At 37.7% G+C, this 16,851-nt stretch overlaps 1 protein-coding gene across 6 annotated transcripts in view; it reads right to left on the bottom strand.

Moving 5' to 3' along the window:
* LOC140754677 (uncharacterized) overlaps positions 1 to 16,851 on the bottom strand; it is a 126,909-nt gene that overhangs the window by 23,447 nt on the left and 86,611 nt on the right. For all 6 annotated transcript variants that reach the window (XM_073089711.1, XM_073089717.1, XM_073089713.1 and 3 more), the window contains 3 exons: positions 7,657 to 7,771; positions 6,038 to 6,168; positions 188 to 280 (listed from right to left, as the gene is read on the bottom strand). In XM_073089711.1, the coding sequence (XP_072945812.1) occupies positions 188 to 280; positions 6,038 to 6,168; positions 7,657 to 7,771 (339 nt within the window). The remainder of the gene's footprint in view (positions 1 to 187; positions 281 to 6,037; positions 6,169 to 7,656; positions 7,772 to 16,851) is intronic.

The raw sequence follows: 16,851 nt of genomic DNA, 5'->3' as shown, positions 1-16,851 counted from the left end.
AAGCATTTCGAAGCCTTTTTGGACTGTTGACACATTTGTCTTATTGGCTCTGCCATATGCAACGAATGGAAATTGTGACATGTTATCCTGAACTTTTCTTTTCAAGTGAAGTCCTTGTCCGCCACAGGCATATCAATGCAGTAGGCATTAAAAAATGCTAATAAAAACTCAAGGGTAGAGAGATTACCTTAGGCTCCACAGTATCAGTCCAGCGCGGCTGACGAGGGCCCTCAGATTTGCTGCGTCGGCCGGCGCGGTCTGCATCGTTCCTTTGAGCACTCTATAACACAAATAAAGGTCATTTACAATCAATTACATTGCAATAATACGCCACAATGCCAAGTGCATGAAGGTCACATTAATTTGGATCAGAATATCGACTTTTGTAATTGTAAGAATCACGATTTTGTATTTTTATTCCTTGTAAGTATTTCTAAAGTTATAGCTAACACCATTATTATCGTATTTCCCCACACCATTATTGTCATATTCGATTCTTCACTTTCTTTTCGTGCATCAAACTATTAGATGAATATGCTATCAGAACATTATGAAAAGTGTTTATGAATCTTCGCCACATTTTTTATTTTTATTTTATCGACTTCGGCTTTTCTAAGAAGCCGGTCATAAAATAACTGTTTTTAAGTAGCAAATTAATGTGCAGTTCTCCAGATGGTAATCTGTAATTAATCCCAAATAGGATTTAAGTCCTTTAATACGATTGGAGGATGTCACAGTTGCAACTTATTGCTACTAATCTTTGTTATTGTAATCTCGGGATCAAGATAGAATTACGATATCTTCTGCCTGTCATAAGAGGTGACTAAGGGGACTTAAGGAGGTAAGAGCAGGAGATGGAACCGACGAGTCAGTGATCCTAGAAAAGAGCGTGGTGGGTGTGGTCGCATACCTATGAAACCTGCGGGATGATCGCAAGCTCTCTTTGAGAAGGGCCCAACGGGGGCACAGTGTTTAGAATTCCGAGTACTCTGTTTGCGTTTAATCGGATATCACGGAGACACATAGCGTTTAGAACGACCAATAAGGGGCATTAGTGTGTAAAATTCCTACATAACTGGAAGGATTCCCTCCCGTCCACAAAAAAAGGTCGCTTGCTTATTACTATTCCTTTGGATTAAGATGTAAAGTCAATAGTAACATTTTTATCATAGTAACAGCGCTAAACATGCCTGAATATAAATTAACTCTGGATACTGACACATGAGCGTGATCATATTACGTTGACCCCAAATTAATTGGGAGTGGAACATAGGAGAATGATAATTAGCCCGACTAATGAACGCTGAAGCTACTCATTATGGCTTATTGAAATTCAATAAATTTGGTTCTAACTTACGCATGATGTAAGAAGCAAAACAATGTAGTAAGGGATTTTTTTTTATAATATAAGAGTAGCAGACGAGCATGCAGTCCACCTGATGGTAAGTGGCTACTGCCGCCCATGAACATTTGTAATCAACCCCAGGATTAGATATTCCTACCTGAGGTAGGCCACAGATGCGCCGCTACCTCTGAGGACTAAGCTGGAATGCCTCGGAAAAGTCTGTTTCCCTTACCACACCCGTCAAACCGGAACACAGCAGCGCCTAACACTGCTGTTATTAGGTAGAAATAGGTGTGGCGGTGGTGCCGCCGGAGTCGAACCACAAAGGGTTCTACCACCTTCTATATATATGAATAAAAAAAATACAATCTTTATTTTAATTTTGTATTATTGAATAATTGGTTAAGTGCGAGTCAAACTAGTACATGGAGGGTTCCATGCCAAAGTTTTATGTATATTTTATTTTTAGTATGTGTTATCATAGTAGCTATAGAAGTAAATGCATTGTTAAGATTAGTATTGTCTCTTAAACTTGAATTGTCTTACAATTAAATAGTTAAAGCGACAACACCGTAACATAGTGGTTTCTTGCATAGCGATCCCCAATTATTGCTTTTAGATTATTATTATTTTTAGAATTCTTTGTTATAACGGCTATTGTTATACTCTGTAAAAATTTTAAGTGTCTATGTATTAGGTTTCAAGAAATCTTTGATAGACGGTCAGACATACAGCGGAGAAAAAATAGTATAAGGTTCCGTTTCTACTCTTTGGGTACGGAACCCTAAAAATGATTCAATTTAAATCAAGTTCTCTGTAATGCCAACGGTTTTGCAACCTCGAAGTTATAAGACCTTAAGCAAACTAAAGGAGATTGCAATTTAACTTCGCCTCCAGCAAAAACTATATCCTCTCAAGCAAGTTTAATAGAGAAGGGTCTGATTTCAATATCATGATAAAATTTCACTTGTCACTGTCGATAATGCTTTAGATCAGTGATTCTCAAAGTGGCATAAACCCTCTCTTGGGCACTGGAAGTTATAGAGCAGTGAAAAATTGGAAGCGTTGTTTTTGGGACGATGTTTGATATCACAACGGACCTTTTTTGCCGTCTTATTATAGCGACAGATGACTGTTTATATATATTTTATATATCTTTTTTTATTCCATGATATGTCTTTTTTTCATGGTCCCATTTATAAAGAGCGCAAATTGGCAATTTTGGGATGCTAAAAAATATTTTATTCTAAAAGCAGTCAGTAGTCAAAAAGTTTGAGAACCTCTGCGATACAAAGAAAATTCCGGTACTAAGTAAACTAAAAGATTTTAGTTATCTGTACCCTTACTATGAGATTTACGTTTTTACAAAAATTACTGTTTTTGTATTTGTTTACGTATTTCCCATATATTTCCAATCAGTTCTGATACAGTCCGCTAGGCGCGCTGATTGGAAATGTATGAGCAAATACGTAAGCAAATACAAAAACATTCATTTTTGTAAAAACGTAAAATCTTATAATAAGGGTACTGAACCATCGTTTACTCAATCAGAGTCACCATGAAAATAGATCGTCATTGTTTTTTATAAGGTCAGTTACCAAGGTCTGATGGAGTGTCGACTAACTTAGAAACTGTAGGCCGATCTTGTAAGTCTTTCGCAAGATTAACTTTAAAATGTTAACAGTATTATACTTAGTATGATTAATCCGTTTTTTGGAATGTCCAAAACGTTGTTTTAGTTTTTTGCGGTAAAACTGATTTGCAATTTGATTTTCGCTTAATCAAAAAGTGGTTGTTATAACCACTTTTTGGTAAACGTCATAAAAAGCTAATACTCTTTAATATTTAATTGCAATATCTTATTGTTTTAAGTGGTTGGTTTATAAGTAAGTAGCGATAATTTACTGATTGAGCCTCGGTCTATTAATCGAAATCCGAGGTTAGAAGCTCCGTATTTTTACTTGAACCAAAATTTAAGTTTATTTTTTAGTTTTTTTGATGTTATCAAAGGTATGTGAAGTCTACCAATCCATTGGTCAGCGCGGTGAAATTCGACTATGACCTCTTAATGTGTGAAAGGTCTCAAATTGAGAGCACATCTATGCCCAGCGGTGGGACAAAAATGGATTTACAACGATAAGCGGTTAATGACCTTAGTAAATTTTCACATAGACATTTAATTATTTATTTAGTTTAAAATTCATAAAATTCAGGTGTTACGTCTTACTTAGCAACGTCCTACTTAGTAAAGTGCTTATGAAAGCTTTGAAATATTAAAGGCATCTCCGAAACGTCGACTCTGAAGATCTCTCAAGACTTTGAAACTTTGCGAGGTTTTTAAGCTCCAAGTGATGACGTTCATGCATGAATTTCAGAAATGTCAAAATACTTAAGAAATAATAATATTTTCAGAAATTACCGAGTGTGTTAAGGGCATGGAAAACCAAGTTGTAATTATTTATTTGAGAGTATCTATTCTTGGAAGAACCGTACATTTGAAATTAAGTCGTGGGCCTTAATCTTTTGTGCCGAGAAATTAGGTCGTGCCCTGATGTGGGATGTAACATGTCTGGACACACTGTCCTTAACCTATCTATACTAATATTATAAAGAGGAAAACTTTGTTTGTTTGTTTGATTGTAATGAATAGGCTCAAAAACTACTGGTCCGATTTTAGAAATTCTTTCACCATTCGAAAGCTACATTATCCACGAGTAACATAGGCTATATTGTATATGAAATATATTTGATGAATAGATTTTGAGGCGGTACAAATTTTGCCGGGTCAGCTAGTATAGTTATATAAAGGATATTTACAGTAGAGTTGGGGCTGCAGCCGACCGTGCTCAGTTTCTGAAGAGTCGCAAATACTCTTCCATTAAAATACTATGAAATTGTTGCGCTTGCTATAGAGATATTGGGTCCCTGATCGGCTGATATGACTTTTTATGAAAGACATGTCCCACAGGCTTATCCTCGCATTGGATGACTGGCAGCTTTGCACCCAAAAAATTGCTTCGCTATGCAAAGAAACGCTGGCCTTTCGGGCATTAAAATGTTACATCAGGATACTTGCTATGCAAAGAAAGGCTGGCCTTTTGGGCATTAAAATGTCACATGACGATACACAAGGAGTTTTAGAAAACGTATTTATTTTATAAGTATAACTTTATTATTATTTACATTGTAATTTTAATCTTATAATTTCAGTTTATCTTTAGTTAGCATTCGTTTTAAATTTCTATTACGTTGTCATGAAACAAGATTTTTATTATTGTGACTACGATTAAATATTTTAGATCCAAAGCCAGCAAATTGCTATAACTAATCTTGCTTAAGATCCGCAATCTACGTAAAAGATCCGCACAATTGAATAACCGTCGGATCTAATGTTTCGCTTGGAGAATTTCACGTCAGGAGCAATTTTGCTTAAGTGTGACCCAAAATGCTGAAGTTTGACATCCTACGTAGATGATATTGTTTTTCATTCTAAGGATATTCCCGTTTAGTGATTCCAGAAATTGCTGCGTTATTAAGGATATTCTAGATGCATTGATGTAGGTTGTTAATGAAATTTCAGATACATCTGGATAATAGAAGAATATGATACATTCGTGACCGATTTACAGATTAATATGGAACATTTCATAATACAGATCTATGTTCCATATTAGTAGCTTTCTACCCTTACAGTCCCACACTAGGATTTCCTGTGTAGGTGACATGGACACAAACAAATAGGAATGCATAAATACCCAGATCTTGAATCTAAATTTATCATTCATATATCTGTCTGGCCTTGGATCGTACCCGGAACCCTTTGCGCGTTAATAATAGGTTTCAGGCAGTGGTGACGGTAATACCAACACTACTGGATCACGAAGACATTTGTGAACTTGTCAGTTGCTGTGCCTCACCCGAGCGCGATCGAAGGTAGAGTAGGAAATAAAAATTGTTGCCATTAAGTGTAGGTACCCCCTTTGAGAATTTTAGAGAGATAATTGTATTTCGCAGTAGGATATATAAAAGGCTTGCAGCCAGATTTAGCCAGCTAAACTGCTGTAGAATCGAAGGGTCTTTGTGAACTTGTCACATGTTGTGCCTCACCCGGGCGCGGTCGAAGGCCGAGGTTTGCTGCGGGCGGATGACGTCAGCGGTTGTATTTAGCAATGGGACATAAAAATATCTTGCAGCCAGATGAGACTACAGTAGAATCGAAGGACTTTTGTGAACTTGTCACGTGTTGTGCCTTACCCGGGCGCCGGTCGAAGGCCGAGGTCTGCTGCGCACGGATAACGTCAGTAGCTGTATTTAGAAATAGGACATAAAATATCTTCCAGCCAGATGAAACTGCAATGGAATCGAAGGGCCTCTGTGAATTTGTCACGTGTTGTGCCTCACCCGGGCGCGGTCGAAGCCGAGGTTTGCTGCGGGCGGATGTCGTCAGCAGTTATATTTAGCGTGGAACATAAAAATATCTTGCAGCCAGGTGAGACTACAGTGGAATCGAAGGATCTTTGTGAACTTGTCACGTGTTGTGCCTCACCCGGGCGCGGTCGAAGGCTGAGATTTGCTGCGGACGGATGTCGTCAGCAGTTATATTTAGCATGGAATATAAAAATATCTTGCAGCCAGGTGAGACTACAGTGGAATCGAAGGGTCTTTGTGAACTTGTCACGTGCTGTGCCTCACCCGGGCGCGGTCGAAGGCCGAGGTCTGCTGCGGGCGGATGTCGTCAGCCGGTGCCGGGTCGAACAGCTCGTTCGTCTTGTACGCCACGCCGGGGTACTTCTTGCGACGAGGCATCGCCGGCTCCATGGGCCCTGGGGAGAGAAAGTGAATTTATTTCATGACCCAAATTGGATGGACATTTCTTGCTTTTTTATTATTCTCTTGTTTATTGTTTTACTGGTTTGTCTGGTTTATCATTCATTGGTTCCATAGAATTGCGAAGTTTATAAAGTTAGCCAAAGAAGTGGGTATTGTTTTCTTAGTTCACCAAATCCTAACTTACATTTCAATTAAGTGAGCAATTTATTCTTGAATCTTTATCTATCTTATCTTGAATTCTTTAAATTCCTTCGGGTCGATCCTTTTTTATTATTTGTCCTTTGTAAATATCCCGGTTTTTCAGAGAGTTTATATTATGAAAATGCCTTATTAGAAATCTGGGTTTTTTTTAATTCTTTGTAGATGAATTAGAAACTAATATTAAACAAAATGATGAAGAGATCCCGAGCGTAATTACTAATTTGACTGGTATTGAAATCCCAAAATAATTATCTGTAGATGTTTTTTAAAAGAACAAACCCCTAACTTGTAATTTAATCCCGGAGTGGAATGAGTAAGTAGCGTCCTACTTAGATAATGTTCAGAAGTTCGCTAATGGCGCCGGAAGGGAAATTAAGAATAAGTTTGGAGGCAATCAGCGATTCCCAGTTATGTCATCTTTTATTACTTATTAATTAGGATACAAATTGGAATCGGAATAATGAAGGTCTTATAAGTGGCTTTACATATACAACGTTCAGTATAAGTTGGAATTTTAAGAATCTTAACTTCTGATTTCTCTGACTGATTTCTCTTTATGGTTTGGATAAAATCATATTTTGATGATATTACTAAAAAGTTTCGTCTTTAGTTTATTAAGAGGCAAGAAGAGTAAGGATTTATTTGTTTCCTTTTATAACTAATATTACATTCCACCTCATGATAATTGGTCATTGTTGCATATAGACTGCAAAAAACTCCAAGCTAAATAGGGTTTCTGTCTAAAGCCGTTGATAGATCTGCCTTTCCTGAGAACTAAGATTGCCGCCGCATATGTAAGTCAATCGGCATCCTTTCACTGAAACGTAAGATCTGCTTCACGATAGAAATAGCTACATTCGCATTGTTGCCCCTGAAAACTGAGTTATGATTATCCGTGTTATATTCTACCACACCCTTCGAACAGGTTGACTTTTAACACTGCTGTTAAAAGTAGAGGTGAGGCGTTTATACTGGAACAGGTTCAGGGACTAGGTATTTTACCGGACTAGGTCCGACCTAGTCCAAGTTTTAATACATATTAAGACCAAGCCTAGTCCAAGAATAAGTACCTAGTCCAAGACCAGATTGTACGCGTGTCGAGATTTTATGGGACTAGGAGGAATAGGTTTCTGGATCATGTATTTTTAAATACTAGGAACAGGCATACCTAGTCCCAAATTTACCGAGGAGGACAGACGAGTGAAGTGTTCGCGTTAACCAATCATACTATGGTTCGTTCTGCCACCTTAACTTTAATCTTTATTTCTACATATACTCACCCCTGGGAATGGGCAGCGCGGTGGGCGGGGTGGGAGCGGGTTGCTTCACCACCCCTTGCTGTTGCTGCTCTTTGTACTCGTGCCATCTGTAAGTGCTGCGATATTCCGAGTGCAGCTGGAACAATGGAAAAAGAATATAAGTACAGCAAAGGAAGGTCAAAGGTGGTAGAACCCTTTGTGGTTCGACTCCGGTGGCATCACCGCCACACCTATTTCTGCCTAATAACAGCAGTGTTAGGCGCTGCTGTGTTCCGGTTTGAAGGGTGTGGTAAGGGAGACAGACTTTTCCGAGGCGGTCCGGCTTAGTCCTCAGATCTGATTCTGTCTGGAGTTGATTACAGATGTCCATGGGTGGCAGTAGCCACTTACCATCAGATGGACTGCAAGCTCGTCTGCTACTCCTATAATATAAAAAAAGGAATTAAATTTGGTAGATGGTCGCCATATTGGTATGATTTTATAAGGTTTCGCGTAGAGGGTTTCGGGTTCAATCCCCGGCTAGATAAGTATATTTTAATGCAACCCACATTATTGTATGTGATTATTTCCATCAGACTCCAAGTCAGGTGGAGTCTTACCCGAGAGCAATGTAACGCATAATTTCGAATACACATATAATTTTTGATTGATTTTTTGATTTTGAAAAATCAGAGGTTTGCTTACTATTACATCTCGGACCTTTAATTGAGAGACTGAGTTTCAACCCATTCTTTAATACAGAACAGCCTAAGAAGCAGTCCACTGTAATCTTAGACCTTAGATTGAGACAAGGATGTAGCCTTTAGTAAGAACTAGACTTAGGTAAGAAATTACATAAAAATGTGACAAAGTTTAAGCTCAAAGTAATTTTAGCTCAAAGGGGCTTCATTCGAAATCAGTAATTAGGCCGACACTGTCTGCCTAATTTAATTAATTGTTAATTATTATCTACGCTCGACGCTAATCTCATTAGTGTCAGGCTTTAAGGGAAAAATATTCTTAATCAATGTTAAGATTTTAGTAATCTACTTTGAATGATTTGGAAAGGTGCTGAAATGATGTGCTGAAATAGAGATAATTTGAAAATAATGAAAATGGTCGCAGATTTAAAGGTAGTGACTATTCAGTTGTATTTCGATCCAATAGTAAGTAGTCTGAGTTCGAATGCAAGGCAAATAACTCATATTTCTTTCAGGTAATGAAGAAGTTTTCAAGGATGAGAAGTAGGAAATTGTAGTAATGTTTTATAGATGTATAGATTCAGTTGATCTTATACCTAAGATAATGGTTTAGATTCGATTTCCAAGCTAATATTTCTGAGCTTTCAAGACTAAAAGACAAAAATGGTAACAATGTACGCCCATTGTTAATAATTAATCTATCCAATTCTTGCTTACTAAAGATCGAATGGAAATTTCTGCCTACAAGAATTGTTGAATTACGATCTCCGATAAGTAGATATCCCCTGCCTGTCGTAGGAGGCGACTAAAAGGGGGCTTCCGGGGTTGCAGACGGCAAGAGTGGGAGCTCGAACCGTCCAGCAAGCGACCCCGGGAAGGACGGCGGTATGTGTGGTCGCATACCGTCATAAACAACAAGGTACAAGGTGTGGGAGGAGCGAAAACTGCTCCCCCAGGGTAGAGCCCGTTGGGCATCGCGCTTTGAGGGCTCCGGTTGTGTTCCGTTGAAGATCCCGGAGTTCTCCAACGAGCGTTGAGGACGGCCACCGGGGGGGTTTTAGTGCGGTAAAAATCCCACATAACCCGGCGTCGCTCCCACGTCGTCGGGTACCTTTTGAAGGTTCCCCCTCGAGAAAAAAAAAAGAAAGAAAAAAGGATAGATGAATTATCCTTAACGGGTGTTAGTCGTAGGTAGAAGGAGTCCAATCTTTTAGAATGGTCTGATCATGGTCAAAGTAATACCGTAATCAATTAAATTTACATTATTAAATAACGGAAAATGTAAAGAAACAAATTTCCTACAACATAATAATGTGTCAGAAAATTCGTAATCGTGTTCTCAAAGTTCTGATGGCGGCAGTGATCAAGAGGGCTTGTTACTTTCATAAAATTTCCCGAAAATAAGTTTCAAGAATTAATTCTCATTCCGTGAAATGTCCCTCAGGGCTGGGTTGTACTTAACCAAATATTTGTGTTACTTTCATTCAAGGTAAGCCTACAAGGTTGTTTTCATACCTTCCTGTATTTTTACCTTGTTATGAGGATAATGGTAATTTTACGAGAGAAATATTTTTTTTTTTTTTATTAAACCTGTTTGTAAGTGATACTTTAAGTTGTTTAAGGCGGTGTAACTGACTTTTTTGGGTAAATGTAGATATATTTTATGAAATTAAAAGTAAACGCTTCATATTACATAGGATTTGTGACGTTATTCCTATCCAATGAAAAGGTTTATGAGAAGAATACAAAAATGTAATGACGTAACTATAAAAAGATTGCTTTAAAAACATTTTTAAGTTAATGTATTTATTTTTTACTGATTTAAGTAACAAATTTATCTGCTACCCTGGTAAAAGGTCAATGCTTTTGAAAAACAGGATCGAATAAATGATAGATTGCACAGTTATGCCTTCATGACATATCGTAGGTACTTTCTCTATAAGACAGACATAGATAAAGCGATTTTTATTATAACATTGAAGTAGGAAAAGAAGCATGCAGTCCACCAGTACCCTTACCACGAGTTTTCAAAACATTCCACAATTTTACGTTACGTTTACTCAATCCATTATTCTGTTCCGTTTGCTTCAGTAGACTGAGTAAACGTAACAATAAGTAAGTGCTCAAGTATTTCTGTCTGCCTCACATGTTCGCAAAAAAGAGAGACAAAACAAAGCGCCATTTTGTCAATTTAGACATTTAATGTTACGTTACTGATACTATAGTTCTGATACAACCCGCTAGGTGCGCTGATTGGAATTTATATGGGCAAATACGTAAACAAATATCAAAACAGTAATATTTGACAAAACGTAAAAACTCATGGTAAGGGTACTGATGGTAAGTGGTAATCATACCTAATCAAAATCGAACTTATTTTTTCACTCAGTCGAAACAATGATAAGAGCGCTACATTACATCCGTAGACTGACTTCCTATATTACTGTGAGTCAACTTATCTTAACTATTTATCTGTAGACAAACTTTACCAATAAAGAGGTTTATTATGCCGTATATTTTCTTTACGACCGAAGGATTGTCGTTAGTCTGCAATATTTTAGCATTCACGATCAAATAATTATAACAACAATAATTCTAGGTTCCGTGTTCTGTTTAGGTATTTATTTTTACTTGTGTGGGTAGATGTGTGTGACTGTATAATGAAATAAAAAAATATATTTTCAAACTATAAATAGGTGATTTGTGATTATCAGTATTTTTCAGCGCTGCTGTGTTCGGTGTTGAAGGGTTTGGTAAGCAAGACATACTTATTAGAGGCGTTTCAACTTAGTCCTTGGGGATAACAACACAGCGGTGGCTGTCAGCTCAGACTCTTATATTATCTGGGGTGTATGACTAATACCCATGGGCGGCAGTAGCCACTTATCATCAGTTGGACTTCATGCTAATTAGCTATTTCAATATTATATACATTTCAGAGATGTGTGAAGTATATTGATGCGATCAACACAAACTACATTTTTATGCATATCTCTTTAAGGGCTCGAACACAAAACTGCGATGCGACGCGATGCGAATTCGCAACGCAGAAAATTGCGATGCGAATTGCTGCGATGCGATATCGTACGGCGTAGCGTCTCTCAGGGTGACCAACAACAACAACCACTGTGCGATGCGAATCAATTCGCAAGTTCTTGCGATGCGTCGAGGGAGCTCGCAGATTTTTGCGATGCGACGTCGCATCGCAGTTTTGTGTACGAACCCTAAAAGGGTACAATAATACGGGTAATACACGAGTGACAGTTCGTGTCGACGATTATCGCTTTTGTTGCCACCTGCTCTTAACGACAATCGCCTACTGTTATTGACTGTCACAGCCATTCGACAACGGTTGTCGACTGTCCTCGACTGTGGTAACCTGTCGTCAGGTGCTGCTGACGACGGTCGGTCGACGGTCAAACCGTAGTCGGTCATCGGACACTACGACGACGACAGGCGGCAACAATCATCGACTCACCAACGATAGTCAACATAAACTATCGCTCATTAATCTATAAGCAATATCTTTATTAAAAACAGATGGACATAGCATTAACAAACCTATCTACGATCAACTCATGACACTCATCAGAGTTGACCTACTTTTATACGAAATTACGCATAAATTCGGCTATCGTTCACACCCCGGGGTGCGGAATTATTAACGTGGTGATGTGGCTTTCATGACGTCACGTTACTGTTTATTCGTTGGCCTCAAATGTACACATTGCCTATTTACTGTACATAGATATAGTACACACTGGGTAAACGTATACAATGCAGTAGCCCTACGTTTTCTGATAGTCAAGTATGTATAGTCCGCGCCAAACTGCTAGTCCGCTCTGAATATAGAAATGAGTCGCGTCGCCATAGCAAATTGTATGACTACACCGCTCGCAACAACTTCAGAGCGGACTAGCAGTTTGGCGCGGACAATACATACTTACATTAAGGCGATTCTTTTAGATAGACGTTATTCTGTTTGTTTATTGAAAAATACATCCTGTATTTATAATTGTATCATTTATAATAGTCTCTCAGAATTTTGATCTTTATAAGCGGCACCATCCCATGGCGTAATAAATACATGGTGTTTCTTTTCAAAAAACAAATAATAAACATTTTCTACACTCACAGCTCCACTAGGGCACTAGGAAATAGTTTATAATGCAGTTTTGATTTTCATCAAAATCGGTCTGTTCCTATTCGCAGTTTTAGCTAATCCTTATAATACCCTTAATCCTTATAATCACCCTGTACATAAATAGAATATATAGCAAAAATAAGACATTATCGTAATTCGGAAATAATATTTCCTACAGGTTTAATTTGGATAGTAACAGCTCTAGTGTGAAAGCTTGTTAGCTTGCTAACTCATCACCCAACGCACCCTACGCCCTTACCCTCAATGGCCTCTTAGCCCTAAGGGTAGCCTATTATGCTAGACATCGCGGATATCGATTGCGTATGGACCCTAGATTTTAACCAATTGTGTGTGAAGAGTTGCTTTTACAAAATCACCCCGTATTAATAATTAATCCATCCAATGTTATCTATCAAGGATCAAAAATTAATAATGTTTAGTAATGTTCGCTATTATTCAATCTTAGTAAATTTTGCCTGACAAAGATAAAATTTGACACTTTGATGTAATCGGCAAATGTCGGTCTTTGATACGCAAACAATTGAAAGATTGATTATTGAAAACAGATGCTAATCGCTAAAGCTACCAGGAATTCAAGGAATAGTAGTAGCTAATGGGCGATTAGTTTTTAGTACTGTTCTCAAGTTGAACAATAATATGAAGACATAATACCTTTCAATTCAGATGTATAGAGAAAGAAAGAGATAGATAGACACAGATGTATAAATAAACAGAGCCATCAAATCGACAGCGCCTCGTAAATTATTCTGTGCGCAGAAAACCACTATTCAAGCTAACGCTCGTTATTAATAATTAATCTATCCAACGTTTTATCTACCGACGATCGAAATTTGACCAGTTCTTCGCAATAAATATTGTTATTTTTCGATATTTGTCAGACCATCAATGGATAGATTGATTATTGAAAACAGATGCTTATCGCTTAAGCTACCAGAAATTCATGAAATGAAATGAAATATATTTATTTTGTATAGGCCAACGACGGCACTTACAAATTGTAAGTTACAATATTTTTCTTAAACTACTACCGGATTGGATTCAAGGAATAGTAGTAGCGAATGGGCAATTAGCTTTTAGTAGGTACTGTTCTCAAGCCGAACGATAATATGAAGCGATAAATTCTTTTATTTCAGATGTACAGAGAAAGAAAGAGATATATAGACACAGATGTATAAATAAACAGAGCCATCAAATCGACAGCGCCTCGTAAATTATTCTGTGCACGGAAATGCGGCCAATCGGGTGACTACAATATTTGATTTCTCTGTACAAAATTTATGAAGTCGGTTAAAAATATTTTTTTTTTATTTAAAGTGAAATGTTTCAATTGTTCGTATATAGAGAAGAAACTAATTTATTAAAAATGGATTTGCGCATAAAAACCTTTAAATATTCTATAACTTATTTAATGGAGCTATAGATGCTTCATCATATTTCGACCGTTAAAGTATTTTTTTAAATAGTTATTGTTTTTATTTTTGAAGTAAAATCTTCTTTAGCGGCATTGTGCATAATGCCGTCGGGTAAAAAATGAAAACTGCACGAAACGGGCAATGAAAACTGCAAAATTCAAGATATCGTCCGGTGTTAGCATATAAAAAATATGTCAATGAGTGTTAGTTTCATTTTTTATTTATTGTATTTTATTATTCAGGTTAAATTTCGAAAGTTATCACTTCTTCCGGAGTGCAAACCTTTGATTTTTTTTATTTTATCTGTATTATTATATGGTGTTATTATTATAGTTATGCTCTGCCTTCAGTAGTGTCGACCGAGTACGCAATTTCCGTAAGCGACGAGCGTCATTTCCGTAACACGCTGGTTGTATACACTGATTAGTTTTCCTAACGCATAAAAAAAAGTAAACTTCAAGACATCACATATTTTAAAAACGGAAATCGGCTCTGTGAATAAGTTGTATTCGGCGCACCGAAAAAAGCATTTTAAAGATGTTATTTTGTAAGATTTAAGTAGTCAAGCATGCAGTTCATGTAATGGTAAGTAGTCATTGCCGCTCATATACATTTGTAAAGATGTTGCGAAGCAGTGACAGGCTATTGACGTTCAAAAATATTACGTTAAAGTCTTCGATCACTAATAAGAACGTTAAAGGTTTACTTTTGATTTTGATTTTTGTACCGATTCCATATATAACTTAGTTCGACTTGAAGGCGACAGAAGCCTTGCCTCTTATAAGGACTAAAATGATCGCCTCACGAAAATAAGAAACATTAATAATTGACGAAATATACTTCTATAAATAATCCACTTGCAAACAAAAAATGAAGTCAGTAAGTGTATACATATTCATTTATTATTTTAATGTACTTGGTGTCATTTTCGCTTGGTAGTGAATCTAACGACACCCCATCAAGTCAAGAATCGTGCCTAAAAGACATATACCCATAATGCATACATTCAAAAAATATAACTCTACAGACATATGCACTCAACAAAAATTAAAATCTATTTTACCCATATTACCTAAATCTAGATATTGATGGCCACCCAACGATGCAACATGGCGACCGACTACCGTTAACCTGGTTCCACGTGTAATTACTCGTAAACAGCGTAATTGCTAATTACACAAATGGATGCCTCTCGCTTCAAATTATCTTGCGATTATATCATTAATCGGAGACGTTGTTACTGACCTTGATTAACAGGATCAGTATCTACAATGATTACTACCTACTTGGGTAGTAAAATGACTTTTTAGGGTTCTGTACGGGAAGACAAAAAACGGAACTTTTATAGGACCACGTCACACTGTCAGCCAGTCTTTTATAGCCTATATTTTTTTTAATATAGGAGTAGCAGACGAACATGCACTCCACTTGACGGCTACTGCTGTCTATGGACATCTGTAATCAATCCCAGATAAGATTAACATACCTTTCAAACGAGAACACAGCAGCGCTTAACACCGCTGTTATTGGGTAGAAATAGGTGTCTGTCCGTCTGTCATAGCCAAGAGTTGTTTGGTATTTATATGCCTTTTCGTGATCCAAAGACTATGGTATAAAGTATACAACTGAATTATGAATGGGAGTGACTTTGGGGAGGGAAATAAACAATAAAAATGTTTTGCAACCTGTATCGGGATATCTACCACATAACATACAGTAGATATGTGGTGTAGCAAGAATATTAAAAATACAATAACAGTAAAACGAAATTACACATTCACATATTACAAATTTACCGATCGACTATCAATCCAAAAACCAAAGCGCGATTTACTATCTCATCCACAGACCTGTATTTGTTTTCTATCTCATCACTCTAAAATTAATGAAAACGTGTTGAAATCCATTTTATTCGTGAAATTCATACTGGCACATTGCCCCAGATTAAGGTCCGCTAACCTGATGATTAGATTCATCCGCCTTAATTGGATTAGGAATGTTATAGCGCTACTATCTAGCACATTCCTAGCTATGAAGTGGCAAAACTGCTAATTTTCTACTGGCAAAGTAAAAGACTGAATAAAGAATAAAAGTAGCGGATGTAATACGCATGTCAGAATTTAAACGCTTTTTTTTGTTGTCGAGGGGGAAACCTTCAAAAGGTACCCTATGCCGTGGGAGCGGCACGGGGTTATGTGGGATTCTTACCGCACTAAAACCCCCCCGGTGGCCGTTCTCGGAGCTGCGTAGAGGACTCCGGCATCTCCAACGGAACGCAACCGGAGTCCACTTGGCGCGTTGCCCCGTCGGGCTCCCATCGTCCCATCGGGTCCATCGGGGTTGCTGGTCGGGCGGTTTGAGCTCCCACTCTTGCCGTCCGCAACCCCGGAAGCCCCCTTTTAGTCGCCTCTTACGACAGGCAGGGGATACCATAGCCCTATTCTGGTCCCGGAACTACAGGGACAAGAATTTAAACGCCTATGGCGTATTTAATAAAAAATAATAATTGGCTAAGTTTTTTTTTATAATATAAGAGTAGCAGACAAGCATGCAGTCATACCATCCACCTGATGGTAAGTGGCTTCTGATCATGGACGTCTGTAATCAACCCCAGATAGGATAACATATTTCTACCTGAGGTCGGCCATAGATACGCCGCTATTCCTAAGGACTACGCTGGAACGCCTCGGAAAAGTATTTCTCCCTTACCACACTCTTTAAACCAGAACATAGTAGCGTTTAACACTGCTGTTATGAGGCAGAAATAGGTGTGGCGGCGGCATGATAAGGACAATTTAACAGATATAGCAGAAAACGGTGTCTTGTGTGACCTCTATTTGGAACATACTTATTTTTAAGTTTTTTTTTATTTTTTCATAATATCGAAAAGGAGAATCAAACCCGGATACCTTGTAATCGATCCAGTCCCAATAAGTCCAACCCCATGAAACGTTCAAAG

Source organism: Epargyreus clarus, unplaced genomic scaffold (genome assembly GCF_041222505.1).
Source record: "Epargyreus clarus isolate Ecla_fem2 unplaced genomic scaffold, WU_Ecla_fem_2.2 ptg000031l, whole genome shotgun sequence".
In the NCBI taxonomy this organism is placed as follows: domain Eukaryota; kingdom Metazoa; phylum Arthropoda; class Insecta; order Lepidoptera; family Hesperiidae; genus Epargyreus; species Epargyreus clarus.
The sequence above is the reverse complement of the archived record's forward strand: the minus strand, read 5'-3'. Positions and strand labels throughout refer to the sequence as shown.